Raw genomic sequence first — 27,924 nt, 5'->3', positions numbered from 1 at the left:
GAAAATAGCAAGACAAGTTACAAATAAGCTGAATTCTATTTCCTGCCACTTCATAATAAACTGCAGAAAGTTGATTATAATTTTTAAATGAGTATTTTGAAAAATGATTTTAAGTGATTGATCAAAGGCCTAAAGAGCATTTGGGAAGTTTAATAACGACATCATAAGACTAAAAAGAGAAGAGTCTTAATGCCAAAGAATTAAAATATATTACAACAGTCCCTCAACATTCATCTTGGAAAAGATCATTGAAATGTCAGTGCATATCAATGTATGGCAGATTAAGAAAAGAGAGTTAAATGAACTTTGAATGCACCTTGAAAATTTTCTTATTATACTCTGAGTTGCAATCAAAGAATCCAACTTTCTTCCAGAGACAAAAGATAAAGCAAGTTAAATACTATAAAAGAAGTTACTTTTTATAGCAAACAGAGTCCATTATAGCAATTTAAGTCTTTTAGAAATAGAAAATATAATGGAAAAATAAAGATTCCATTTGAGTAAGAGCACACTCAGCCCATAAGGTTCCTAGGGGGGAAAAAATATGTGTACACCCATTACAGAAATAGTTATAAAGAAGATATGAAAGAAAATGGAGAGATAAATCATATCCCTGGATTTTAAAAAATGAGTATCAAAAAAAATGGTTAACATATAACAATCTACAAATATGATGTAATTCCAATAAAAATCCAAATAGCATTTTTTCATAAAACTTATCAAATTGATTCTAAAGTTTATACCACAGAATGAAGTTGCAAACATAGCAAAAAAAAAAAAAAAGGTGACTAGGAAGAACAGAGAGCTGAATGATGACAGAGCAAATCTTATAAAACCACAGCAATCAGAGTGGTGTGCTCTTGCCGTGGGAGTCACAAGCAGATCAGAATACAAGGCCCAGAAGCCAACCTCAGAGATTTGGTCCTACAACTGATGTTACAAATATGTGAGGAAAAGAATGGGCTTCAGCTAACTGGCACAAGGACCTCCAGCTTCACCTCCCAGCTATTTATACTAGATAAGGATACCTAGATCTAAGTCCAAGAAGACCATTTCTTTTCATTATTAATCAGAACAAAAAAATCATCCATTGAGTATGTGAAATGAAAGTGAAAGTCACTCAGTCATGTCTGACTCTTTGCGATCCCATGGACTATACAGTCCACGGAATTCTCCCAGGCCAGAATACTGAGCGGGCTGCCTTTCCCTTCTCCAGGGGATCTTCCCAACCCAGGGATCAAAGCCAGATCTCCTGCATTGCAGGCAGACTATTTCTTGAGTATAGTGAGACAGATTAAAATAGAAGGTTAAATACAGATACACCATTATCTTCTTCTCAGATCTCCAATTAAAAGATCAATAGTAAATTAATCAACTGTATTTGTATTAATGCCTACGTACTGCAGAGTCAAGTACTGTACTGTCTACTGTCACAAACTTGTCAACATCCAAAGAAGAATGTTAGGTAGAATCAAGAACAGATACAATTTTTCTTACTTCACCCAAACTGCTCAAAATCATGCCAAATTTTCTATTTTATATAGCAGACCAGAAATTTCTCATAAAGGCAATTTAAAATTTTCTTTTCCTGGAATTTTCTAGTTGGCTTTCTCTTTTCTTTGGTGAAAGAAAATATATTCTTTCTTCACTATGTCGCTAACATAGTCTCACTCTTTAAAGACAGAAATTACTGATTTGACTGCATATCAATTAAAAAAATTTAGCATAGCAAAAATCACCATAAAGTCTTCAAAGCAAATGAAAACTACAGATGATATGAAATTAATATTCTTATTAAATGGAGTTCACTTAAATCAGTAAGAAAAAGTAGAAAAATAGACAATGTATCTACACTGTTGGGCTTCCCCGGTGGCTCAGTGCTAAAGAATCCGTCTGCCAGTGCAGGAGACACAGGTTCAATCCCTGGTCCAGGAGATCTTACAAGCTGCGGGGCAGCTAAGCCTGTGTGCCACAACTATGGGGCCTGTGCTCTAGAGGCCGAGAGCTGCAGCTCCTAAAGCCAGCATGCCCTAGAGCCTGTGCTCGCAGTAAGAGAAGCCCATGCACCACAATTAAAGAGTAGCCCCCACACCACAGCTCGAGAGGAGCCCCCATTCGCCACTCCTAGAGAAAAGCAAGTGCAGCAGCAAAGACCCAGCATAGTCAAAAGAAATTAATCAATTAACCAAATAAGAAGTGAAGTGAAGACACTCAGTCATGTCCTACTCTTTGCAACCCCATGGACTGTAGCCTACCTGGCTCCCCTCTGTCCATGGGTTTTTCCCAGGCAAGAATACTGGAGGGGGTTGCCATTTCCTTCTCCAGGGGATCTTCCCGACCCAGGGATTGAACCCAGGTCTCCCGCACTGCAGGCAGACTCTTTACTGTCTGAGCCACGAGGAAATTAACTAAATAGGCTATTTACAAAAGAAGACATGTGAATGGCCAATATGTATATGAGAAAGTATTCAATCTTACCAACAAAGTGTTATTTTTTGCCTACTGGATTGGCAAATTTTCAAATCACTGTTGAAGAAAGTGGGTAAGTAGGTACTTTAAACTGCTGATAAGATTACTATGTATTGAAATCTTTCCTCAAACATATACATACATTCATAACATGTAGAAAATTACACACATACCAAATTAGATATATACATCTATATGTATACCTCCATCCAATACCATAAGATTGAGACATATACCTAGTACACACAGAAACAGCCATAGTAGTTTGTTATAGTCAAGGTCCATTCTAACTCATCACTTTCATATTTTGATAGCTTAGTCCCTAGTGGCTTTAGATGATAAAGAATATGTCTGCAGTGCAGAAGACCCAGGTTTGATCCCTGGGTCTGGAAGATCCCCTGAAGAAGGGCACAGCAACCCAATTCAGTATTCTTGCCTGTAGAATTTCATGAACAGAGGAGCCTGGCAAGCTACAGTCCATGGGGTCACAAAGAGTCAGACACAACTGAGCATGCACACACAGACATTGTGTATCTAAAAAGAAAAAAAAAATATCTAACGTACAGGAAAAACCTACTATAACTGGTTACCCAACAAATTGCATTTCTTAGAATTTATCCTAGATAAATTCTGGGGTAATAACTGAAAAAAAAAAACTCTTCATTCATCTCAATATCATTTCATAAAGATTCTATATGAAACACAGTAGGTAAATCATTTAGTCATAAGCTTATTACTATAAGGCAATCTGGGAGAGCTACTGCCCCTAAAATTTAAACATGTCAACATCATCAAAAATGATGAAAGTAAAAATAATAAAATCACAAGGGCTTATCAAAGGAAAAAAAGAATTAAAATAACATTCTGAAAGTTTTCATTCCCAAGTGAAGAACCGTATTTTTTAAAATTTAATTATTAGAAGTATTTTTAGTGTAAGAAAAATACCTTAAAATAATTAGTAGCAAACTGTACTTTAGTAGATACCTGGGCCAATACAGCCAAGGGACTGGTATTCTATCACACAGAGTGAAGAGAACAGGTAAGGAAGTACAAGGGACAAGATGGATGCAGCAGAAGGGTCTTGTAATGGCCCAAGATATTTGAGGCCTGATAACTGAACATGGTCAAAACAAGAAGGAACCTAGAAATACCCCGGCCCTCTGTCTAGGGAAGTGAAGAGCCCACACATGTGATGTGTGGCTGTGAGTATGGCTGGTTAGTCCATGGTTAGTTGCCGCAGCAGCAGCCAATGGATTCACTCACTGGCTCTGAAGAAAGAATGGAGTGCTGACGAGAAGGAGAAGAATGCCTTGCTTCTTCAGCATGAGAAGGAGGTCTGTGCTCCATGAAGTAACCTCTCTATATTAACTATATTGTATTTGTTTATTATATTATATTAACTCTCTATATTCTTTCTATCATTTAACCTATATAAAAATTTGGTACATATAAGTAATAAGAGAAATCTCATTTGCTTGCTGAGTCTTAATTTCACTGAGTTTCTTTGATGAGCAACTCACCCTGCCTTGTAATGAATGGTACATGTAGGTTTAACCACATTAGAATATATATTGCAACTTTCCTAATAATTAAAGATGCAATTTTGTTACAGATAAATAATGATGTTGAAACACACTTTAAGAGAATAAAATATAAGGGCAGTTTTTTTTAATTATGTAGAATTTGGGTTTGAGATTTGAATTTATAAATCTTATTAGGTTTAATGTTATTTATTAAGTAAAGTGCAACCAAAAAATAAAGAATATAGTAACTATAACATCAGTTTGGTAATTTTATCCAAAATAAACAGTCATGTTTTAGTTCAGAACCATTAAGCCAAGCAAACATTGCCAGTAAATTTAATTTTTACTTAGTAATATCAAGAAAGAAATGGCTTAATACATGACAAACACTCACAAATATGAAGATATATTTTATCAGCCTCATACATAAATACATTCTTACTCATTCAAAATGTACAATAATTACAGCTAAGAGAGTTGAAAAAATCTCATTTATTTCACCTCAAAGTTTATTAATATAGAAGATCATGGCAAACTGCAAGACAGTTTTGTATATAGTTGCACACCTATTGCCATAAATTATTTCCATGTATCTTATTTGCAAAACATTCAAAGTTAGAAGCATAGATAATATATGCATATCAGAAAATTTTCTAATATTAGTCTCATGAAAATCAATTTATATATATAAATCCCAAGACTATCTTAAATAAAGAGAAGTATCATAAATCACATAATATAACCTAGGGGACTGTACCAAATCGGCACCAAAGGACAACAAAAGGATCTTGCTTATTCTGAAGAAATTGCAGTTTTGTAAAATATGGAAAAAGAAAACAGAGTCCTTGTGGAATTTGGGGAAATTTTATCATTCATTTTTACTTACAAATATACTTTCACTTTTCAGTGAGTATTTACTATTTTCATATTTCCCTTCTATGTTTCTTGTATAAATAAGTAAGTGAACTAACATCATAGAATTATTTCTCTATAGTCTTTTTTTTATCCTTTCAAAACACAATAGTCAGAAAACTGTAATAATGAGAAAACTCCTTTGATCTGCCTAAGGGTCTTAATTCTTTCAGACATAAAGTACCATATATTATTGTCTGTTGTTTTTAGGTAAAACTATTGTTGGTTAAACATAAACAGACATGACAGAAGAGCCAACAACCTTTTTACACTGTATTCACATGACATTTGTGGTCCAGTTTTAAATAGCAGCTCCTACTTGAAAACATCACTTGAAACCTGCATCTCAGGTTGGGAGACCAAATGAGATCCTACTCACAGTGCACCAGGGCACTGCTAATGAACAAGAGTGGGGTAGCCATTCCTTTCTTCCAACCCAGGAATCAAGCCTGGGTCTCCCACATTGCAGGAAGATTCTTTACCGTCTGAGCCACCAGGGAAGCTCCAAGAGTACTGGAGTGGGTAGCCATTCCCTTCTCCAGCAGACCTTCGCAACCCAGGAATTGAACCTGAGTCTCCCACATTACAGGCAGATTTTTTACCCTCTGAGCCACTAGGGAAGCCCTGAGGAGGTTCCTAGCAGGTTCATAATGATGCCACTTTATTTCAAGCTGTGTTTCAATACCAAGATGTGACTTAAGTCCACTTTCAATCCCGAGATACTATGATGCCTGCCTTTCCCACTCCATCCTGCTCTCAGCTCACTTCAGACACCCCCAAACCCAGAGCATATCCATTAGTCTCTTCTGTCCAAACCAACAAAGTTGTGTGATTAGGTTTCCAGTTTTCACACTGTGGCTGAGATGTTGCTATGTAGCTCATTATAGGTGTCATTATTTGCTAAGAACTTGTCATTTGGAGGCAGGACCTGCCAGTTAGTGAAATCCTCATGCTTAGAGCTAACGACATTTCAGGACAGATTAGGCACCCTGCATCAATAGAGCAATTTGAACATTCTCCAGATCATTTGCCCTAGCCTGGAGAAAACTTCCTGATGTCGTTTATGATTCCTGGTCCACTCATGATGATCTTTCTCTTGATCTTTCACTCATTTCTTCATCCACCAAATATTTATTTAGCATCTAACTTTGCATGACAGCGTGGCAGGTGAAATGGAGTATGCAAACTTTATGTGTAATCCTTCACAGTAAAGGAAAAAAAATCTAATAAAAAATGTTGTCAGCTACATAAAATTTCACACAAATGCATAAGTACACCTGGGAAAAGGATTAGAAAGCTACATCCTGGAGTAGATTTGTCTCTAGATGCCAGAACTACACACAGTGACACTGGTAAATGTTTAATGTTTGGCTCTCTGTTCTCTAGAGAAACAATTTTGAGATACTGGTTCATTTATCCATTTGTTTAGGGAAGATAGAAGAAAATATAAAAAAAAAAGTGGACTCATTAAAAAAAGAATATTTATCAATAAAAATGCATATTTTTAAAGAAGCTCTGCTCTGTAGCACTTGCTGATGTCCATAGCCGACTTTAAGTTAGAGCAGTAATGTCAGTCAGCTCACAAAGTTTCAACTCCTGTCAGCCAGTATCAGCCCACTCCAGCACACCACTGATTGGCTGAGAGATATTTTCCTGTTTATGTTTTTCTTATTTTCAAAACGTCTTTAAGGATAATAGTGGTTGCCCCCAGGGACAGAAATCAAGTGGCCAGGGACATGGATGGAGGTGGACTTTTTTCTCTCTATCCTATGGTGCCTTGTCAATTTTGAACCACAGGATGTATTACAAATTTTTTTTTAATTTAAACTTTTTAAATCTTCAATAAATATTTGCTATGATTGTGATCAAAGGCAGTAAATAATATTTTTAGTGTCTCATATGTAAATAATACATATGTATATATGTGAAACATTAAAACAAGGTAAGATGTCATTTGTTAGAATGACAAAAGGAGTGGCCCAAATTTCAAAAAGGCATTGGAGGTTCATGGAGGAAGCAATGAATGTAAACTGGGAAGGTCAGTAAAAGCTTCATGGAGCTGTGAGCGAAGTTCTGGAGTGTGAACATGCTTTGGATGAGCAGAAAGAAAAGGAATAACATATAGATGATGAGCAGACAGGCCTCTGTGCCTGGCATTTATAGTCCTACTGAATGATGCCACTTTTCTTCATCTCTGCCAGTGCTGGAGCTGACATACCCCACAGCCTCTATTTCTCTCTGATTCTCCTTACTTCATCTGGCATCAGAGCAAGCTGCAAATAGCCAGATATCTCAGAACTCACTATCATCAATTGCATGGAGATGAAAGTGAAGCCAGGGACTGACACGAGGATCAGGGAAGCAGCAGCATCTCATCTCTAGTAGTAACATTAATGTTTATTTAGGGTTTATTCCATAGTAGGCTCTATATGGTGGAACTCACAGAGGCTTATTAATGGGGAATCATTCAAGTTCTTGCTTTCTGCCAAGCAGTCAAGAACTGAAGGTCAGTGGAGCGCTACCACCTCACCACAACCACCCCCAAAAGCAACTAGGAAATAAGCAGGAAGAGCTCGTCTGTGAACTGGGACAGATCTGATGGAGAGCTGGACCCACATCTAATCACTGCCAGGTAAAGGACGATAGATCATTTGTTTATTCTGACAGCCGTTCTTCAACATTTAACTAGTTAACAGCTGACCATCCCATGAAGCACATAAATGTATTCACTTATCCAGGACATGTTTTGTAAACTAGTCACCTTAGTGCCTACCTCAGATAGTTCTACTGATTAAAATTTAACATTCTGGGGATACTTAGTTTGGCTTTTTTTTTTTTTTTGAGTATACTTGATTTACAATGCTGTGTTCATTTCTGCTGTAAAGTGATTCAGTTACACACACATATTCTTTTTCATTACGTTATCACAATATACTAAATATAGTTCCCTGTGCTGTATATCAGGTCGTTGTTTACCCATTGTATGTGTAACAGTTTGCATCTGCTAATCCCAAACTCCCAATCTTTTCCTCCTGCACTCCTCCTTTACATCCAGCAATGGAATACTCTTTGGTCTTTAACAAATAGATTATAAGCAAATGTTTATTTGCATGGGATAATCCTCAAAATATTTTGCTAAATTTTAAAAAGCTATAAAATGTTATATCCAGTGTGATTCAATTTTTAAAATAGCGTATCTATTCATTTTAGACAAGTATAATTGAAAGGATTAGTAAAAACTATCCCCAGTAGAGTAAAATTACTGATGATTTTTGCTTCCTTCTTTGCGATTTTTCCTAATTTGTAAAATTCACTGTAAGTATTACATGTAATGTTTCAAATCTGCAGCATAATTAAAACTTCTACATTCTAGAGGATTCATCCGTCAGTACTTGAGAGTGGAACTTGTTCTACTTCCCCAGGAAAAGTCTGGCCCTGCCCTTAGGAATCACCTACTTCAGCTACCATAGGCAAACATAGGTACCTTCTGTTCGGGCATATCCTTGTTGGCTCCTCAATTTTTGTAAAAAAAAAAAAAAAATGTCAGTATTTCCTCCAACTCAATTGCTGCTGAAGCTCAACACTAAGTCTCACTTAACTGTCAACAAAGAATAACTGTAATTTGGGATTTATCAGAGAAGTCTAACTTGAATTTAATATTATTTTCAAGACACTGGAAAAAGCAATCTGTGTGGGCTATTGCCTGGAAGACAAGGTATTTTATCAGGATTTCATACCGGAGGTGCTATTGTCATTTGAGCAGTAAAACGTGGTTGCACAGAACTTTCACGCACACTGCCTAAGGCCTTGCAGGCAGTATTGTTTCAGACACCCTCAACACAGAGGCATGTTACTGGCATGGTTATAGACTTGATTTTTCTGAGTGCGCTGTGTCTTAATGCAACCAGTTGATACAAGGTCTTCTGAACTTGTTCCTTTAAAGGCATTCAATACATTTTCCCATAAAAGGTCATAGGAGACTTCAAAAGTTAAATAAAAATAAAAGAGCTGAGTAACTTAAAAAAAAAAAAGATAGGTCATAGGAGAAATATGTCTCTGGTCTCAGAATTAAGAATAGTTGCCTTTCCTTAATCACCCAACTGGGTGTCTATTTTTTCTTTGCCCTAATTTGTATATTTCATTTTATTTTTATGTTATTGTCCTGTAGATATCACTATGAAAGTAAAAGTGAAAGTGTTAGTTGTTCAGTTGGGTCCAACTCTTTGTGACCCCATGGACAATAGCCTGCCAGTCTCCTCTGTTCATGGAGTTCTTCAGCAACAATACTGGAGTGTGTAGCCATTCCCTTCTCCAGGGGATCGAACCCGGGTCTCCCACATTGCAGGAAGATTCTTTACCGTTTGAGCCACCAGGGAAGCCCAGATAGATATCTCTCTATATACCACTTTAATCTTTTGTAAAAGTCAGCAGAGAATAAACAAGTGTTCGGGAAATGATGAAACTAAAGAGATCTGTGAGAATAAGACTTAAGGAAAGAAAGATAGTGTCAGCAGTAATAATAGGGAAAAAAAACACAACTAAGTACAAGGTCTGTGAGGGTAACATGAGGTTAGGAGTTGTCAGAGTAGACAGGTAAAAAATTCTGGACTCAAGAATCGGAATGATGCCAAGTGTGAAATAAGTCAGAGAAAGACAAATACTGCATGATTTCATTCATATATGCAAAGTAAAACCTAAAACGAATTAATAAACATAACAAAACAGAGTTATAGATACAAACAGGTGGTGGTCAGAGTAGAGAGGGTTTGAGGGGTGGAGATAAATAAGTGAGGGAGACTCAGAGGTATGAACTTCCAGTTATAAAATAAATGAGTCATGAGTATGCAACGTACCATGTGGGGAATATAGTCAATAACTATTTGGTTTCTTCATATGGTGACAACTTAATCTCTCTAATGCTTATTTTTCCTATCTGTAAAATGATAATGAGAATAATGACCTTGCCATATGATTGACTTCTATGGAACTTTTTCTCTAAGGTTATCAAGTACTTTATATGAATTTACAGATGAGGAACCTGAGGTTCAGAAGAGGTAAGTAATTTACACGAGTCACAAAGCCAGTCAGTCTTAGAGCTATGACTGGAATGTACACAGTCCAGCTCCAGATCCATACTCTGGACCATTATCTAATACATGATGTTAACATGAACTAACCCACGGAATGGACTGAGCACCCTGCCTGGCACATGATAAGTCTTTAATAATTATTGGCTTACTGTTGCTGCAGCTGCTAAGCAAATGAAAAAGTGAATTACCAATACAGATGACTTTAATATCATAAAAAAATCCTATATATCAAATATAGTATTTATTTACATAAATGTTATCAAATTTATAGATAATATAAATGAATAATTCATAATAAATTTAGCAAGAATAACTGGAAAGCATGAGAGCTAAGCACAAAGATTCACATAAATATATTCATCTTGGTGCTATTTACTAAAGTTAAAAAAGAAATGAGTTAAGTATCCAAAAGTAAGGAATTGATCAAACAACATACAGCATATCTCTATACACAGACAAATTTTGGATTAAAATATGATCCAAAGTCTTCTTTGGGTGATATGATTTGTATGAGTTCTCCTATTTCTTTATTATACTTATCAGTATTCCAATTTTTCTACAATGAAAATACATTGCTATGCTAATTTGAAAAAAATAAACATTATTTTTAATTGAAATAAGTCAATATAAAACCCTACATATAATTTTAACAAGTCTACTTTATAGGAACAGTAAGGATCTGTCTGACACCAATCTGCCTTCAAGGACCTATCTGATAAAGGCTGGGTATATCAATATACCCTTACTATGTCTAAGGTGCTAAAAAAAAAATTTTGAAACTGTTGTAAGAAGCATCAGCTAGAAAGTGCATAAGTTAAATTAAGTTGCTCAGTCGTGTCCAACTCTTTGAGACCCCATGGACTGTAGCCCACCAGGGTCCTCCATTCATGGGATTATCCAGGCAAGAATACTGGAGTGGGTTGCCATTTCCTTCTCCAGGGGATCTTCCCGACCTAGGGATCGAACCCAGGTCTCCCGCATTGCAGGCAGACGGTTTAACCTCTGAGTCACCAGGGATAGATACTATGAAATTGATGCTGGTCAAACATTTGTATAGTTAATATATTCAACTCTAGGGACCAAACAGAACATCGTCCATTTAGACGGGATGGTTTTGAGGTGTCATCTGGAAGAAGGCTGGCGAGTTTCACGTCCCTATGAAACAAAGCGGGACCCTGTGGTCTTTGCTCTCCCCACCACGTCCTCTGCCTGCCTTTTGTCTGTGGAAAACTTTAGTCAAAGAATAAGTTTAATCAGAAAAGTGAGAACTGATGGAAACAAAGGAAAACAATCAAACGAGACCAAATAATAATGCAGCCACTAAGCAAAGTCAAGGACCTCTAGCACTTTCTCAAGGGCTATGGATAATATTCTGAGCCATATCCTGTGAGCTGTCTTACAGATACCAAAACACCAGGCAGAGAAGTTAACTTTAAGCATGATGACCAGGCTGTGCCCTGGACATGAGCTGCCACGATTTCAAGAACTGGTCTCAAAGAAATGGGAATAAATGGACCTTGGAACTGAAGATTAACTGCACCTAAAACAACCAAGATGACACTGGTCAGACCACTAATGACCAATTTGAAGATGATTATCAGAGCTGGCTGTGCTGTCTCTGCACGTAGCACCTCCTTCTATCTATAAAAGCTCTTGCCCCACTGGTTACCAGCAGGGAGGAGCTGGGTTTTGGACAGATGTCCAACCAACTCCACCCTGTTTCCAGTTGCTGGCATCTGAAATAAAGCAAACTTTCCTTTCCACCAACCTGGCCTGTTTATTGGCTTTTGAGCAGCAAGCAGCTGGACCCCACCACATCCTTTCAATATCTACAAATGGGGTAGTGGGAAAAAGCCACAGGGCAGAAAAATATAGTGCCTGAAATACAGGGGAAATTTTCTTAGCAAGCAGAAATAATCAGCAATAAATCAGGCTGCTCGGTGAAAGAACAATACCCTTTGCTCTAAGTGAATCATGTTGCCCAAAGCCCAGTGGAGAAGGGCAGGGTCACAGTGGTGTAAGCAAGGAACTCCCCTGATATCAATCACCTGAAGACAAGGAACAGAAACACACCAAGGGGGAAAATCCTAGTGAATCCTTGGGAAGTGGAACTCTCCCTTTCTTGCTCTTAGTCTTGAAGAGACTATGTCAACTACTCAGTAAATGTTTGGGTGACATCCTCCTCTGAAAAATAAGCCAAAACCTGGGGGGGGAAACCCAAGTGAGCGGCTTGTGATGTTATCATAATCCTTTGGGGTTAAAGACAGAATTCGATGGGACTTTAAATACTGTGAGTAATCCAGGTAGAATGTGATCAGGAACCCTATTCTATGAGTCGATTTTCTATATTTTGTTCTCCACATATATTTGGCCTTTAGTGTTTAGCAAAGATTTGCAAAGTCCCAGACTGTCCCATCTCTCATAAGGGAAACCAGGAAAAGAGGTTTCTGCTCACATCTGAATAGGATCATTAAATCCATTATATATGTAAAACACTTTACATATATACATTCTTTGATCCTTACTATAATCTATGAAGAAGGTATTATTACTCTCCCTGTATTACAGATGAGGAAACTGAGGTTATGTAATTTGCCCAAGGTCCACCAATAGTCACAAAGTGGATACTCAAAATATGAACACGAAAGAACTTTCACTGTCAGAACCATGGCTATTCTTTCAGGAAGGAATCACTTTAACTTGTTTGATATTATTTAGCAGCAATTTATGTATATTCTAAGTGTCATGAATGAATTTTTTCTTCTCCCTCTCCACTCCTCCTCACTACTCCCACCAGCTCCCAAATCATGTTTCTCACATGTGCGAGAAACTAGGAAATACCAGATAGCATTTTGATTCAACACACATCCCAAGAATAGTTGTAACTATCACAGTCTAAGAAACACGTTGAAAAAGAATGCATTTGTCTGTGATTAAAATTTTAAGACTATTAAACTCTAAACCCAAGCAATATCTTAAAGAAACAGAATACAGTATTTTTGTGGCTGTTTATCAATTAAGAAGTATATTTGACTTTAACATTGAGTAGGATATCTCATGAAAAAGTTAGTGATTAATAAATGGGTTTTAAGAATATGGTAACTTCTGTATGCTTTTAGCAACACCAAAAACAGCAGCTCCTTCTGCTTTTAGGCTGATCTCAATTACCTGTGTTTGTGATTTTGCATAATTCAGCAAAATTATTTTTGCTGTTTTAAACCAATCCTGTTATCTCACTTTTATTTAGTTCTCTTTAATGTGTTAATTTCACTATACAAAATGAAAACACAGGAAACTCCAGCAGTCACACATACCTGTGATCCAAATGGTGAATGGAGAGGATCACTCCAGAATTTAAGTGGGTCTGTTTTAGGGTCACCAGAATAGTAAACTCATGTTTATTTCTCAGCTTCTGAAAAAACTGTTCCGCTGTAGCAGTGGAGGCTTTTATACTTCTGGGAGTATCTAAAAAGGGAAACAAACAGTAAATAGCCTAGAATTTGGTCCTTTATCCTTAATAGTATCCTTTACAGGCAACATCTTTCAGAACATTACAAGTAATTGCTGATAAATATCAAGCTCCAGACTCTCCTGGTAAATTCTTTCAAAAACACTTTTTGCTACACATAACACAGACAGTAAACCACATGAGTGACTGAGCTTATATTTCAGGGATCTTTTTTTCAAAAATGTCTTTGAGACAAGGAATCAAAGAAGCCTGTCAAAAAAGCCTGTTTGAAGAAGTGAGCTTCCAAGTTTTCTGCTCACACTCTTCCTATAGCCTGGATACCATGGCCACGTCAGTGTCAAAATGGAACAAAAAGATGTCCTTCCGAGAAAAGGACCTAAGAGACCATGATAGAGCCATTTAGCTTTTCTGACACCTTGTGACAGAAAACTGGATTTAAATCAATGTGCTACCTTTCACATTGATATCTGTAGCCAGAAGGCTTGCTATAAATAGATTTTTTAAAAGATCATTGAAATTAGTCACTCTCAGCCTTCTGTGCACTGGATGAAACATTAAGATCAAATTATCATGCCATATTTTTTAAAGAAATGCAGAGAACTTAATTCCCAAGTCCCTCTCCCCTGATTTAAAGAACAACTAGACAAGAGATTTTAGTGGAAGAGTAGATTTTTATCCTGCAATTCCCTTTGGGTTAGTCTTGCAGCTCAACCTCAGGACTCATAGGATATGGGAAAAATAGCCAGGGACAGACTTAGTGGACATGATAAAGCCTATCATTCAAGCCAAATGCCAACAAAGCAAAACACTTTCCTATTCAAAGTGTGAGCAAAAGGTTGATGGGACCCAGAACGCAGTTTCTGTTATCAAATCCTTCCACTGGTTTCTATGTTCTAGACTAAGTAGACCAGATAAGGAGCTCTCAATGGGGAAGATCCCTGCATTGGGAGAGAACAATCCTTCCTTGAAAACTGTCCTAGGAACCACAGAGCATTTACACCCCTGGTCCTACCCCAGAGAATGTCAGTGGCACCCAATCCTAGTCATTGTAACAACCAAAGTTCTCCCACACATTGCCAAGCATTCCCTTGGGAGCAGTGTAGCAGAAATCAGGTTTAGAATAACTACCTTGATAAAACAGAGATTATGGGATTAATTTAAAGTTCCCACTTTTCCAGCCCAACAAATTTATGGAATAAAAATGTAACCATCTGGTTTGTGTCCATCACTGGGAATGCACACACATGGGGAAGCCCTCAAGTTAGTCATAAAATAGAGAAGGGGACAAATAATCCTAATAAAATAAAAGATATGCTGTCATTTTCAGCATAAATACAAAGTGTTCTTTCAGGTAAATACAAAGTGTTCTCTCAGGTAAATACAAAGTGTTCTTGGACCACAGAGGGAAAAGTAGCCAACATCAGTTGGAGGGAAAGAGCTCATAAAACAGATGTTATTTGGTCAGGAATTATGGGCTTCCCTGGTGGCTCAGACGGTAAAGAATCCACCTGCAATGAAGGAGACCCAGGTCTGATCCCTGGCTTGGGAAGATCCCCTGGAGAAGTGAATGGCTGCCCACCCCAGTATTCTCTCCTGAAGAATCCCAGGGACAGAGAAGCCTGGCGGGCTACAGTCAATGGGGTCAAAAAGAGTCAGACATGACTGAGTGACTAACACTTTCAACATCTTCACCAGGTAGAGAAGAGAGGGAAAACCATTCCAGCCATAGACATAGCTGATGAAAAAGCAGAGAGTTGTGTGAAAGGGCATGACATGGCTGAAAGAGCAAACAGCAGCCACCGCAGAACGGAGCTGGGCAGGAAAGCTGGACAGGATAGGCAGGGCTTTGTCTGCCAGTGTGACAGATACTTGTCTTTGTCACCATCCACGATTTAATCTCTGGGTGCAAAAATTAAAATAAATAATAATAATTCTTATGTACCACTGAAAAACGATCCCACCTCACTCCTAACCCACAGCTTCCTCTGTGCTAGGACTCTGATCCATCACAGCACCACCTCTTCCTGTCTGCAGTAACTGATTCAGGATCAGGCACCTAACCCAGGACAAGGAAATCAGGTTCAGGATACTGGTTCAAAGTTTCAGGACAAAGAAAATTCCATGTTTCCAAAAAGAAACTTCTTCAGTTCTATCCCATAGTCACAACCAACAGCATAGCAATAATCTGCAATATCAGCCATGGTTAATGTAATTCTTTCTCCCCAGACTCCATCAAGGAGAAGAGAGGCTTTGCAGAGATGCAGTCCAATTCCTCTGAGCTCCAAAACCTTCTGTTTCCTCAAGGAGGCACATAAGATGTGACTCTGTGAGAAGAATTTATCTTGTGTTAACTTTTAATCTACTCCAATTTACATACAAGTGAATTATTCACAAATTCCATAACTTCATTCCAATTTATAGATAAAAGCAAATTAAAATTGAATTATAAATATTTATTATGCTTCCCCCTCCCCCACCCTTTTCAGGCTTGAGTTTGGTTCAAGGTAGAGCTTGAGCAAAATCCTTTGTCTTGCTGAACAGGGTGATAGATGGGGACTCAAAGGAGAGAAACAGAGGAAGAACTACATTGAATATGGAAATGATGATCAGAGCCACCAACAGAAGCAAAGGCATGGCCCAGTGAGGTTAAGCTCCTATAGTGAGAGAAAAGAAATTGAGAAAAGCATAGCAGCTGCCTGACAAGGTAGAACTTTAGAGAAGAGATGCTTAAAGAGGATTTTTAGAAAGTTTCATCATTTGGTACTCAAAAGAAAACCTCTGTTATTTTCCATTGCTTTTGGAGTCAGATTTGTGAAGGGTTGAGAGGCTGTATTATTTTTGTGGGTTTGTTTGTCTTGTTTTCAGATGAAATGACATGTGAAGACTGACCTTATGATGAAAGGAAGGACATAAAAATGGATTACATTTGAGTACCCTTGGTAAAAATGGTTGAAAACATGGTGAAGGTTAATGTAGTTGAAAGGAAATCATTTTGTAAAAATTGTTCAATCTTCATTTTGGAAAAATTTATCTGGTAGCCATATGGAAGGTTATTTGCAAAAAGAAAAAAAAATTGAACATAGGGAAAACTCTTGAGAGACTGACAATTCACATGATTGTTGACTTTTCGTTAAGTTTCACACGTTTTGGCATTTACCAGGAATGGTGATATAGAGCTACTTACTGGTCATTTCACTGCCTTTTGCTGATGCAAAAAGGGCCAAGTGAACACCAGATGTTATTTGCATTGAGATTCAGGAAGTACTTAAGGAGACCTGCAGGGCAGAACCATCCTCTATCCTACCAGGGTGGTAAGTAGGGTCTCAGAAGATCTCTATTCAGCTTAGACTTAAGCCTATTCATTCATGGGGTCACAGTTCAGGACAAGCCTCTCACCTGTCCAAGCTCTCCTCTGGGCCCATTACACTTCCTGTTTTGCTCCCTCTATGAGGACCAGGGTGACTTGCAAGAAGAACAGACCCTCAAACATCAAACATGCCCTGCAGAAGCTCCATTCAGTCTACACTTTACTGACAGGAAAAAGGAAATTCTTTTTTCCATCCTGATTAACCAAGTTCATGGTTACAGAGGTTTAAAAACTGGGGCTGGCATCAATCTCACATTCCTAGCCCAGAAGCCTGAGACACAGTGAAGGGAGGTTATTGAATGAGACAGAGAGGGAACCTACAGGAAGCAGAATAATTTTCAGCTTTCTGTCAACAGAACACCATCTCCCACCAACCTTACCTCACCCTAGTGATATTTACATCTATTGTCCCCCCTTAAAAGCATGTTTTTCAAGAATCCATTATGTCTGAGTCTAAGAAGGACTTGATAGGCGCCTGAACTCTGTGAGTAGCTCAGAAAAATTAGCAGGGGTTGAAGTCAAGAGGTTTTTAGAAAGCATGGTCTAAACAATCTGGTCACCAATAAAAGACGGGCGAAAGGTGAAAAAAAAAAAAACAGAAAAAAATTGAATCCAAAATTCCCAGCTTGAGAGACTGAATGAAAGGACCTGCAGGATGAGCATAATGGTACCCAGATGGGATTTCAATTTTAGAAGCGGTCATTCTGAGGTGTTCAGAGACGTGCATGTGGACATGTCCAGTAGGAGGCTGGCACTACAGAACCTGATCTCAAGAGAGAGGTCAAGGTTGGCAGTATAAATGTAGAGGTCATCGGAATACAGCATCTAAAGTGATAGGCATGCCTGAATAAATCATAGGAATCATAGGAATAAGAGAGGACTAAAGGATGGACCATAAAGACACTAGATCTGTAGAACAGCAGGGACAGCATACATAACTTTATATATGTGCTACATAAAGCTGCACATGTATACCATACAACATTCGTCTTTCAAAAATGTATAAATAATATATTTTCCCCTTTGAACTCACATTCCATTTTATTCTCACAAAGCTTAACAAGGACAACTGTTACCACTTCCTTTTTCAATGGGAAAAGCAAACCAAGGAACAATTCTGTGATTCACCCAAAGGCACCCAGCATGCTAGAGGTGTATTGGGGATGACAATTTTTGGTCCAATATTCCTTCCACTAAATCGCCCTGCTTTCTGAACACATCCTAACCTATGCTCAACTGCCTCTCACAAACAGAAAAGCAAATTCAAGAATATCAACACAGAAAATAATGTAGAAAAGAGTAATTATATAAGATAACATTTTTAGTTCCTTCAGTGACTGGCTTAGTAGTGATTTTAAGAAAGGTCACTTTCCTCATTTGCATTTGTTTCCCAATTCGTAAAGTTAGCATTCTTGCCTTCTATTTTCATCTCAAAGATTACATAATGTTCAGAGAGACTTCTTAGTTCCTGTGATTATTACTTCAAGACCCAACTCTATTCCTCACCAGAAAGTCAAGGCAGAGAAACCACCTTCTACTTTATTTTTGTTATCATTTCAATTTTCAGAATTCACAATTAAATTCAGGGATGTATTAAGCAATTCCTCAACAAGGTCTCCTGTTAGGAACCACGTATAAAAAAAACAATGTGTGTGGTGGTTCTGAACCCAGAATAATGAGTTTCCAATGCCAGCTATACAGATGACTAGCTGTGCTTGGCATGTAGCAACACCACGTGTTGGCTTTTCACGTTATGATACATATTATTATTACTCTCACAAGCAATGAGCCTGTGGTACCTACTCAAACTACCAAGTGCCATTATACCCTTGTGACTTTCTGAGTTCACTTTCATGCTAAGTATCTCAAACTCAGCCACAAAATACGTTTCCACATACGAAAATTGACATAAAAGTTTCTGGCAATGTAAACATTGCATCGTTTTAAGAGTCTGGAAAAAAAAAGTTTATGGCAATGAAATTATTCTTAGGATAAACCCTGCTTACCACCCTCTGTTTCTAGAGAACTGATCATTCTCTTATGGACACAAGTCAAAGTGAACTGAATTTCTTTTCAAAGAAGAACTGATAAAGATCATTTGAACTGCCTGTTTAGAGAAAAACAGGCTGAGAAAAGGGTCTTTAAATGCTACTAGGAAGCTGCACAGAAGAATTTACCAACATGCCCATGCTATACAAGGTCTTTTTAATTGCAGAACTGCTTGAATTTAAAGCAAAACTTTGTTTCCATGTTTTCCACATTTATTGTGTGCAGAGCATAAAAATCCCACCAAAAACACGTGGCATTTTCAAGTAGTTATTAATATATAATAAAGCAGGCCAGAAGCAATCACATCAAAATGCTCGTTTTTAGTCATGGGACTTCCAGAATGGAGAGGTGAGCTCATACATGAATGCACAGTAACCCCCTGCCCCCAACACACACACGGTTTAGGGGAGAGAGGAGAGTGAGGGTGAAATGGAGAGACTGGTTTCTTTCTAAATCAAAATGCAGCTGAATGCAAGTGTATCTGTGGTCACAAATATTTTTACTTTTTTACTGATAAAGAATCCAACTGGAGCTTCTTTAAGTACTAATTTAGTGCATTAGTAGTAAAAGAAGGAATCTGTCCATCTCCCAACAACAAAGCAATTGTTAATAATTCTTTCTTTCTTTTACACTTAAACTGCATCACTACTACTGCCATCATGAATCTAATGAGTCTCTGCCCCCTGACAGGTCTCTATCCTGTCTGCAGTATGTAGAAACCTAAATTGATTTCCTGCCACATAATCAGACTAATAAAAATAAAATGTGCAGATTCAATCATTAAAAAGTCTATCTCAGGCATAGAATGGTTAACTTCGAATGTTCCAAACCTCACCAAGTTACCCTATTTTCCCAGTCTCTAATTGGGAAAGGTTATTGTCTTCTAAATTCAGGTTAGAAATGTATGCTGTTATAACTATTGTCATTGTTGTCCAATGCTCTTGCTCTCCCTTCAATAATCCCATGCCTTTACAGTCCAAAACTTTGAAGGCAAAATAATTTTAAAAGCCACAAAAACTGGATTAACACAGAATATGCAGTTTGCATGAGCAAATCTCATGAGCAATCATGAGCAAATCAACATGAGCAATCTCATTTGAAGCCTCAAAGCAACTCTGAATAAATGGGATTAGCTCTACGGTAATAAAAATTACAGATGAGGAAAGCAGAGCAGAGAAACCAAAACACTCATCTCCACTACAGGCTCAAAATCAGAGCTGATGTCTATCAACTTACTATATGAGGGACTTGTTGGTTCAAAACTTCAGGAACTTCCTGAATGAAATCTAAAACTGGCCACATACACAGAGGGCAAGGAGAGACTGTAGGAAGAGGCAGATAGCTTCAGATTGATAGGTGGCAGGTTTAACAAACAAAGGAACTTACACACCAGGCTTGTCTTGGGCAGTTGCAAGATGAATAGATCTCCACACTCCCCTACCAGAATCTTAAAAGTTTATATAGAAACCTTAAACTGGGTTCAGTCACATATAACTTCCAGATGGTCTCAAAAACACAGTGTTTCTTCAAGGTGTCTGTATGGTTGAAAAGAGCTCCCACTGTGGGTACCCCACAGTACCAGTGGTACCAGTGGGTACCAACGTACCAGTGATATGTACATTTCAAGGATGGCAGGGAGTAAGGAGCTTCTGATTGCCCTAGTCTGACTTTTGGGTCATCTGGCGGTCGTTTCCTCTCAATGACCTCCTCCAGGAGAGTACCCTAGGCAATTACGTGGGGCTACTGGAACGAACCTACCAAATTCAGTTGACAGAACCTGGATCCCAACCCTGGCCATGATGGCGATGCATACGCTACAAAGTAGATAAAACCTCATTTTAAGTTAACTTTTAAGAAAAAACTTATTCTGAAGATAAACAAATACATTTTTCTTGATCTTTGGATCAATTTAGGATTTGCAAATCTACAAAACTACTCATATCACACAATCTCAGCTGTTTCAACAACTGAGGTGTAACAGGCACCAAATTTTAAAAAGTTTTTCAAAAAGACAATTTTCAAATAATTCTCCTCAAAAAGTTACTGATCAAAATGTATGAGTAATCCACAACTTTTTCATCAACAAACGCACATCTAAGGATGCCACATCCTCACACTTTAGACATCTACATGTTTCTTTACATTCCCAGGTTTGGGGAGTACAAAGACACACTCTTGGGAGGTCAACTTGGAAATATCCCTTCACTGAATCCAAAACAACCTCAAAAGTTTCTTACAAATCCACAGATAATTATACTTTGATTCAATGCAGAATAAACATATATCTTCATGTGTTATTTACCAAAAAGATTTGTTGGCTCAGTGTTGTGAATACCTGTGTGTGTGCTCAGTCATGTCCAACTCTTTGCAATTCCATGGACTGTAGCCGGTCAGGTTCCTCTGTCCATGAAATTGTCTATGCAAGAGCACTGGAGTGGGTTGCCATTTCCTACTTTCGGGGATCTTACTGACCTAGGGATTAAACTTGAGTCTCTTGCATCTCCTGCATTGGCAGGCAGATTCCTTACCACAGCACCACCTGGGATGCCCCAACACACAAATAGACATACACAAATAAATACAATAAAAAATCAGAAACAAAAGCATCCACTAACTAGTCAAAGAAACAAAAACAAATAGCAGATTCTACTACTAGATTTAGTAACTATATGATTGACTTTAAGCAAACTATCAGAATTTTCATTATTAAAACAGAACAAAATGTAGTCAAGGTGTAAAGGGGTTAAAATAATAAAACATCTCTACACTTTGAAGCTTAAAATTATATACACAACAACCATAAGACAAGATATGCTCTCTCTTTAGTCACTAAATCATGTCTGACTCTTGTGACCCCATGTACTATAGCCTGTCAGGCTCCTCTGTCCATGGGATTCTCAAGGCAAGAATACTGGAGTGGGTTGCCATTTCCTTCTCCAGGGGATCTTCCTGACCCAGGAATTGAACCCAGGTCTCCTGCATTGCAGGCAAATTCTTTACTGACTGAGCTATGAGGGAAGCCCTACACTTTGAAGCTTAAAATTATATACACAACAACCATAAGACAAGATATTAAGGTTATTCTATTTTTGTTTGTTTTGATTCCATGGTAACAAGCAAAACTGAAAACTGGCTTCCATGAAAACTGCTGTTTGAGTCTATAATCATATTAATACTTTTAGCTAGTGTTTAGCAGTCCCTCAGATCTTCACCAGTGAAATTAGCAGCTGTTTTGTTACCAGCAAAATTAAGAAGGTAAATTAGCCAAAACAGTATTCCTCTTTATCATCTCTTCTCTCAATTGCAATACTGCTTAAGAATAAGATCAAACAGATGGAAATACTAAGGAAATAGAAGGGAATATGATGATTGATGACAATGACAATGTCAATGATTAAAATGATGACATCATCTACAACTTCAGTAGACTGCTTGCACTGCTTTGTTGATCCTATCCATCATTTACGGATAGTAGTCTCAACAACATCCTTTGAACATAAGTAGTAGATCTGAGAATTAGTAATTTGCCAGACCTTTATTTAAAGTAGCCCAAAATATTATATACAATTGAACCCAAACTGTGTACAATGTCTTAGCTAATATCATCAGTCAATGTCTTAAATACACAAGGAAACTTAAATTCATGGACTTTCATGATTTACAAAACATACTTTTGCTTTGATTAAAGTCATTAAAAACTTTAATAAAGTGAAATGTTTGAATTTCTTTAAAAAAGGAAAAAACATGAATTTTTATTAGTCTTACTATTGATTATTAACAGATGAAGAGGCTCAACTGCACCTTCCTATACTGATACAGTTAGGATGAATGAGGTATTGCTTACATTAACAAACTGCTCACCTTAACAGTGAAGTGTATAAATTCATCGATTATGTAACCTCTCTTTTCTCTTATAAGATATCTCATATATAGTACCTAGCTATATCTTTAATACATATATAATTACTCTTTGTAAATGTTCATCTATTAAGAGAGTAACTAGAAATTTAAAAGAAATATATATATATATATAAAAAATAGTTTTTTCAGTGAACCATACGTCATTCATGTATTTTACCTGAAGCCTCATCAAATATTCATACAGTCCCTGAAAAGGATAAGACAGAAAAAACAATATGTTCATTCACAAAGCTGGCTATCTTTTTATCCACACATATGTTAGTGTTTAGCTTGGCTTAGTAGATTTATTAGTGCAAAAAGAAAGAAGAAAACATAGGATCAAGATGAGATTTTCATTATGTATCCTCAACATTCAATTGAACTATTAATTGACAGGAATAAAGAATAGGGATCTCTAAGATAGTTTTACATCTATAAAATGTAATTTAATTTATAAATGGTGCAACCTCAGATTGCACAGGCAGATTTTAACAGAATCTTTGTTGAATAGCCAAAGAGACAGTATACAGTTCCCCATCAATTATGCAGAGCTGAAGTGCTAAAATACACAATTTCATCTTCTACCTAATAGGCCAATTTGACCTGAGACATCAATTTTGGGAATTTGCTCCGCTTTTATCCTCCTTTAATTACAATAATCAAATTACTTTAGAATAACAAGACAACAAAATATCAGTTATGATTTATCATCCTATTGAAACTGTGCTTTTTTATGATTATTATTTTCACAGCAAGAAAGAAAATAGCATTATGAAGTACCAAAGGATACAGGGCATAGCATAATCAATTTCTCAATCCAGAGTCTCAGACACCAGCCCTTAAGTCTACCTCTGTCCTTGTTCCCCAGGCCCCGTATCTATCTCCCCTCCATTTCTGAACCAGTTATGATAATTAGGTCAGAAAATTAAAAGCGAAGCTCAGAATTAAGTCTTACTGCTCAGAGATTCAATAACAATAAAATAGCTCTGAGAATTTGTACAGCCTCTAAAATAAATCATTTCCCAGCCCTGCTATGTTGGCCCAATCTACAAAGTTGAGCCGCTGCTTCAGTTTTCTAGCCTAGAACTCAAAATTCTGTCCTGCACACCCATCTGTTTGGTTGAGGCTCTGACGCTCAGATAGGATCTTGCCAATTCTCTCTGCTAATCCTCAGGAATAGATGAATCCTGTTAAAAAGTGTCAGAATGCTAGATCCATCAAATGATGCCTGGCTGCCTTTGAACTGTAGGGGTTACTGGACTTTCCTCATTAGCAGACTGGATACCACCCCAACACCCACTCATCCTCATACCGTCCTCCATCCCATCTTATCATCCTCCTGGAGTTTTTCCTGCTCCTGAGTTTTTCTAAATCATGTTCACTGTTTAAGTGAGGATTCTATTCCTAGGTAAAGGATAGAAGATTCACTCACTGTCTAAGCTTATCTCTGAACTTCACCTTAATCTCCACTACTCATTCCCAGGAGCCTTAAATCTAATCTTACCAAGCTTAGGTCTCTCCCATTCCAAGACTTGGATTTCTCCTTAAGTGCTCCTTCCTTCGCTAAGTATTGCCTCCAGTTTCTGGCTCATGTTAATTAATTCAATAAATATATATTGAGCACTTGCTATGAAGTGAGCATTCAACAACAAAGATCAGGAATAATTCAATACAGTGAACTGTCCACTGTGAAGAGACTGCTCATTTTCCTCCATTAGCAAGAATTGTCTTCTTCTTAGCAATAAAACTCCATACTTTCATCTGGGCACATGGCTGTTCAGCTAAAAACTATGTTCCAGCTAAAGAGGCCAAGTGACTCAGATCTGGAAAAAGGATGTGAGTAGAAGTGATACGTGCTATGATCCAGATTTAAATATTAAAAAGGAAACCGACTGCTCAGCACTTTCCTTTCCCTCCGACTGGAATCAGGATGCTGCAGTAGTAAGTGAAGTTCTTCAATGAAGACAAGTACATTGTGGGACCTTGAATAATCTCACATGGCAAAGACACCCATCATCCAAGACAGCACTGGCCTGCCTCTAGACTGCTAAGGTGAGAGAGAAACAACTTCTTCCTTTATTAAACACTGAATTAGAGGCGTCTCTGTTACAGGAGCTTAGTCTATTCCCTAGGTAATACATCTCTCCAAGTTTCCTGTGACTCATTCAGATGGTCCTTGAGGAGTCATTCTTTAAAACAAGGATCAGCAAATGTGAGGTGGCATCTCATTTTGCTTTCAGTTTGCACATCCCTGATGATTACTTATGTTGAGTACCTTTCCATTTGCCTTCTGTCTATCTGGATGTCTCCTTTCAAAACGTAAATATCCTCCAGTTAAAACAATTTTTTTAAAAAATGCCAATTGAGGTCCTCTGCCTGTTTTTAAATGGGTTTTTTGCTTTTTTAATTTTGAATTTTATGGGTTCTTTATGTATTTTGCATATCAACTCCTTACTAGATATATTGTTTGCAAATATCCTCTCCCATTCAGTAGACTGCCTTTCATTTTGTTCATGGTTTTTTTTGTTCTGGAAAAGCTTTTTGGTCTGATGTAGCCCTACCTCACATCCGTCAGAATGGCTGTTATCAAAAAAAGAAGGAACAAGTGTTAGTACTAATGTAGAGAAAAGGGGATTCTCACGCACTGTTGGTGGTAATGTAAACGGATGCACACATTCTGGAAAACAGTATGAAGTCTCCTCAAAAAATTCAAAATAGAACTATCATATGATCCAGAAATTCTACTTCCAGATATTTAAGGAAAGAAAACAAAAACATAAATTGAAAAGCTACATATGTATACGTATGTTGTTCCATTTATGTTTTTGTTCTATATATATATATCCCTATGTTCATTGCAGTACCAGCTACAATAGCCAAGACATGGAAGCAATCTAAATGTCCATCAATAGATGAATGGAAAAAGATGTGGTACATATATACAATGGAATATTTACCCATCCTTAAAATAAAAAGAATTATTAATTCTTCATTCTTTCTTTCCATTACCTATAAATTTGAAATATTGCCATTTGCAGCAATATGGATAGACATGGAAGGTATTATGTTAAGTGAAATAACTCATACAGAGAAAGACAAATATCATATGATTTCACTTATATGTGAAATCTGAAAAACAAAACAAAACAGAAGAGACTCACAGATACAGAGAATAAATCTGTGGTTGCCCAAAGGGAATGGATGAAACAGGTGAAGGGGATTAAGAGGAACAAACTCTCAGTTACAAAATAATAAGTCACAGGGATACAAAGTATACATAGGAAATATAGTCAATTATGGGTTTCCCTCCTAGCCTAGTTGGTAAAGAATCTGCCTGCAATGCAGGAGACCAAGGTTCCTGGGTTGGGAAGATCCCCTGGAGAAGGAATGGCAACCCACTCCAGCATTCTTGCCTGGAGAATCCCCATGGACAGAAGAGCCTGGCGGGCAACAGTCCTTGGGGTCACAAAGAGCAAGCGACTGAGCAGAGCCCAGCAGCATGTTAGTGTTAGCTTGGCTTAGTAGATTTATTAGTGTAAAAAGAAGGAAGAAACATACAGGATGAGATTTGTATTATGTATCTCCAACATTCAATTGAACCTATTAATTGACAAGAATAAAGAATAGGGACCTCTAAGATAGTTTTACAGGGTCACAGGAGTCAGACACGACCTAGAAACTAAATCACCACCATAGTCAAAATTAAAGTCAACTTTGATGATGAATGATAACTGGTCTTAGTGGTGGTGATTATTTTATAATGCATAAAAATATCAAATCATTATTCTGTACACCTGAAGCGAATATAATATTGTGTGCTAATTATAACTCAATTAAAAAACAAAGTAAATAAAACAAGCATCAGCAGAATTTTCTGTATATGGCCAGACAATAAATATTTTAAGCTCTGCAGGCCACATACCTCTCTGTTACACACTCTTTTATATTCATATTTATGTTTATAATCATTTAAAAATTTAAAATGGCTTCTCAGGTGGCTCAGTGGTAAAGACTCCACCGGCCAATGCCAGAGACACAAGAGACGCGGGTTCAGTCTTTGTGTCCGGAAGATCCCCTGGAGGAGGAAATGGCAGCCCACCCCAATATTCTTGCTGGGAGAATTCCATGGACAGGGGACCCTGATAGGCTACAGCCCAGGGAGTCACACGGAGTTGGACGCAATTGAGAGGCTGAGCACACAAAAACTTTAAACACCATTCTTAGCTCAGAAAGCGAAATGTTAGTCACTGTCTAACTGTGTCTGACTCTTCGCAACTCTGTGGACTATAACCCACCAGGCTCCTCTGTCCATGGAATTCTCCAGGTAAGAATACTGGAGTGGGTTGCCATGCCCTTCTCCAGATCAAACCGAGGTCTCCTGCATTGCAGGCGGATTGTTTACCATCTGAGCCATCAAGGAAGCCCTCTTAGCTCAAAAGGTCATATAAAAAACAGGCCTCAAATTTGGCCCACAGGGCCACGGCTTACTGAACCCTAAGAACAACAAATGTAGATATAATTTCCCTTAGATAAAGAGGAATTCTTTTAGAATAAAATAATGCCATTTGCAGAAACACAGGTGAACCTGAAGATGACTATACTAAGTGAAATAAACTAGAAAAAGACATATACCATATGATATCACTTACATGTGCAATCTCAAGTATGACACAAATGAACTTATCTATGAAACAGAAAGAGACTCACAGACATCGAGAATAGACTTGTGGTTGCCAAAGGACAGGGAGGATGGGGGAAGGATAGACTGTGAGTTTGAGATTAACAGATGCAAACTATTATATATAGGATGGATAAACAACAAGGTTCTACTGCATAGCACAGGCAATTCCACTCAATACCCTGTGATAAACCACAATGGGAAAGGATATGAAAAGATACATGAATAATTGAGTCACTATGCCGTACAGCAGAAATTAACACAACATTGTAAATCAACTACAATAAAATGATTTTTTAAAAAGAAATTATTTTGTATCTTTAGTTATATTTATGTTGAGAATGTAAGACCAAAAAAATGTAATGATCTGCTTAATTAGAGCAAGTCGAGATGCTACAGAATCAAAAAAGAGGGAGATAATTCCTGTTAACTTGCTTTCATCACTGTTGTAAATATCTATATTGGGG

General features: G+C 37.5%; 1 protein-coding gene across 2 annotated transcripts in view; it reads right to left on the bottom strand.

Annotated features, from left to right (window-relative positions):
* NELL2 (neural EGFL like 2) overlaps positions 1 to 27,924 on the bottom strand; it is a 361,767-nt gene that overhangs the window by 296,924 nt on the left and 36,919 nt on the right. For both annotated transcript variants that reach the window (XM_061129495.1, XM_061129499.1), the window contains exon 4: positions 13,309 to 13,459. In XM_061129495.1, the coding sequence (XP_060985478.1) occupies positions 13,309 to 13,459 (151 nt within the window). The remainder of the gene's footprint in view (positions 1 to 13,308; positions 13,460 to 27,924) is intronic.

Source organism: Dama dama, chromosome 3 (genome assembly GCF_033118175.1).
Source record: "Dama dama isolate Ldn47 chromosome 3, ASM3311817v1, whole genome shotgun sequence".
Lineage (NCBI taxonomy): Eukaryota > Metazoa > Chordata > Mammalia > Artiodactyla > Cervidae > Dama > Dama dama.
This window is presented reverse-complemented; position numbering and strand designations above follow the sequence as displayed.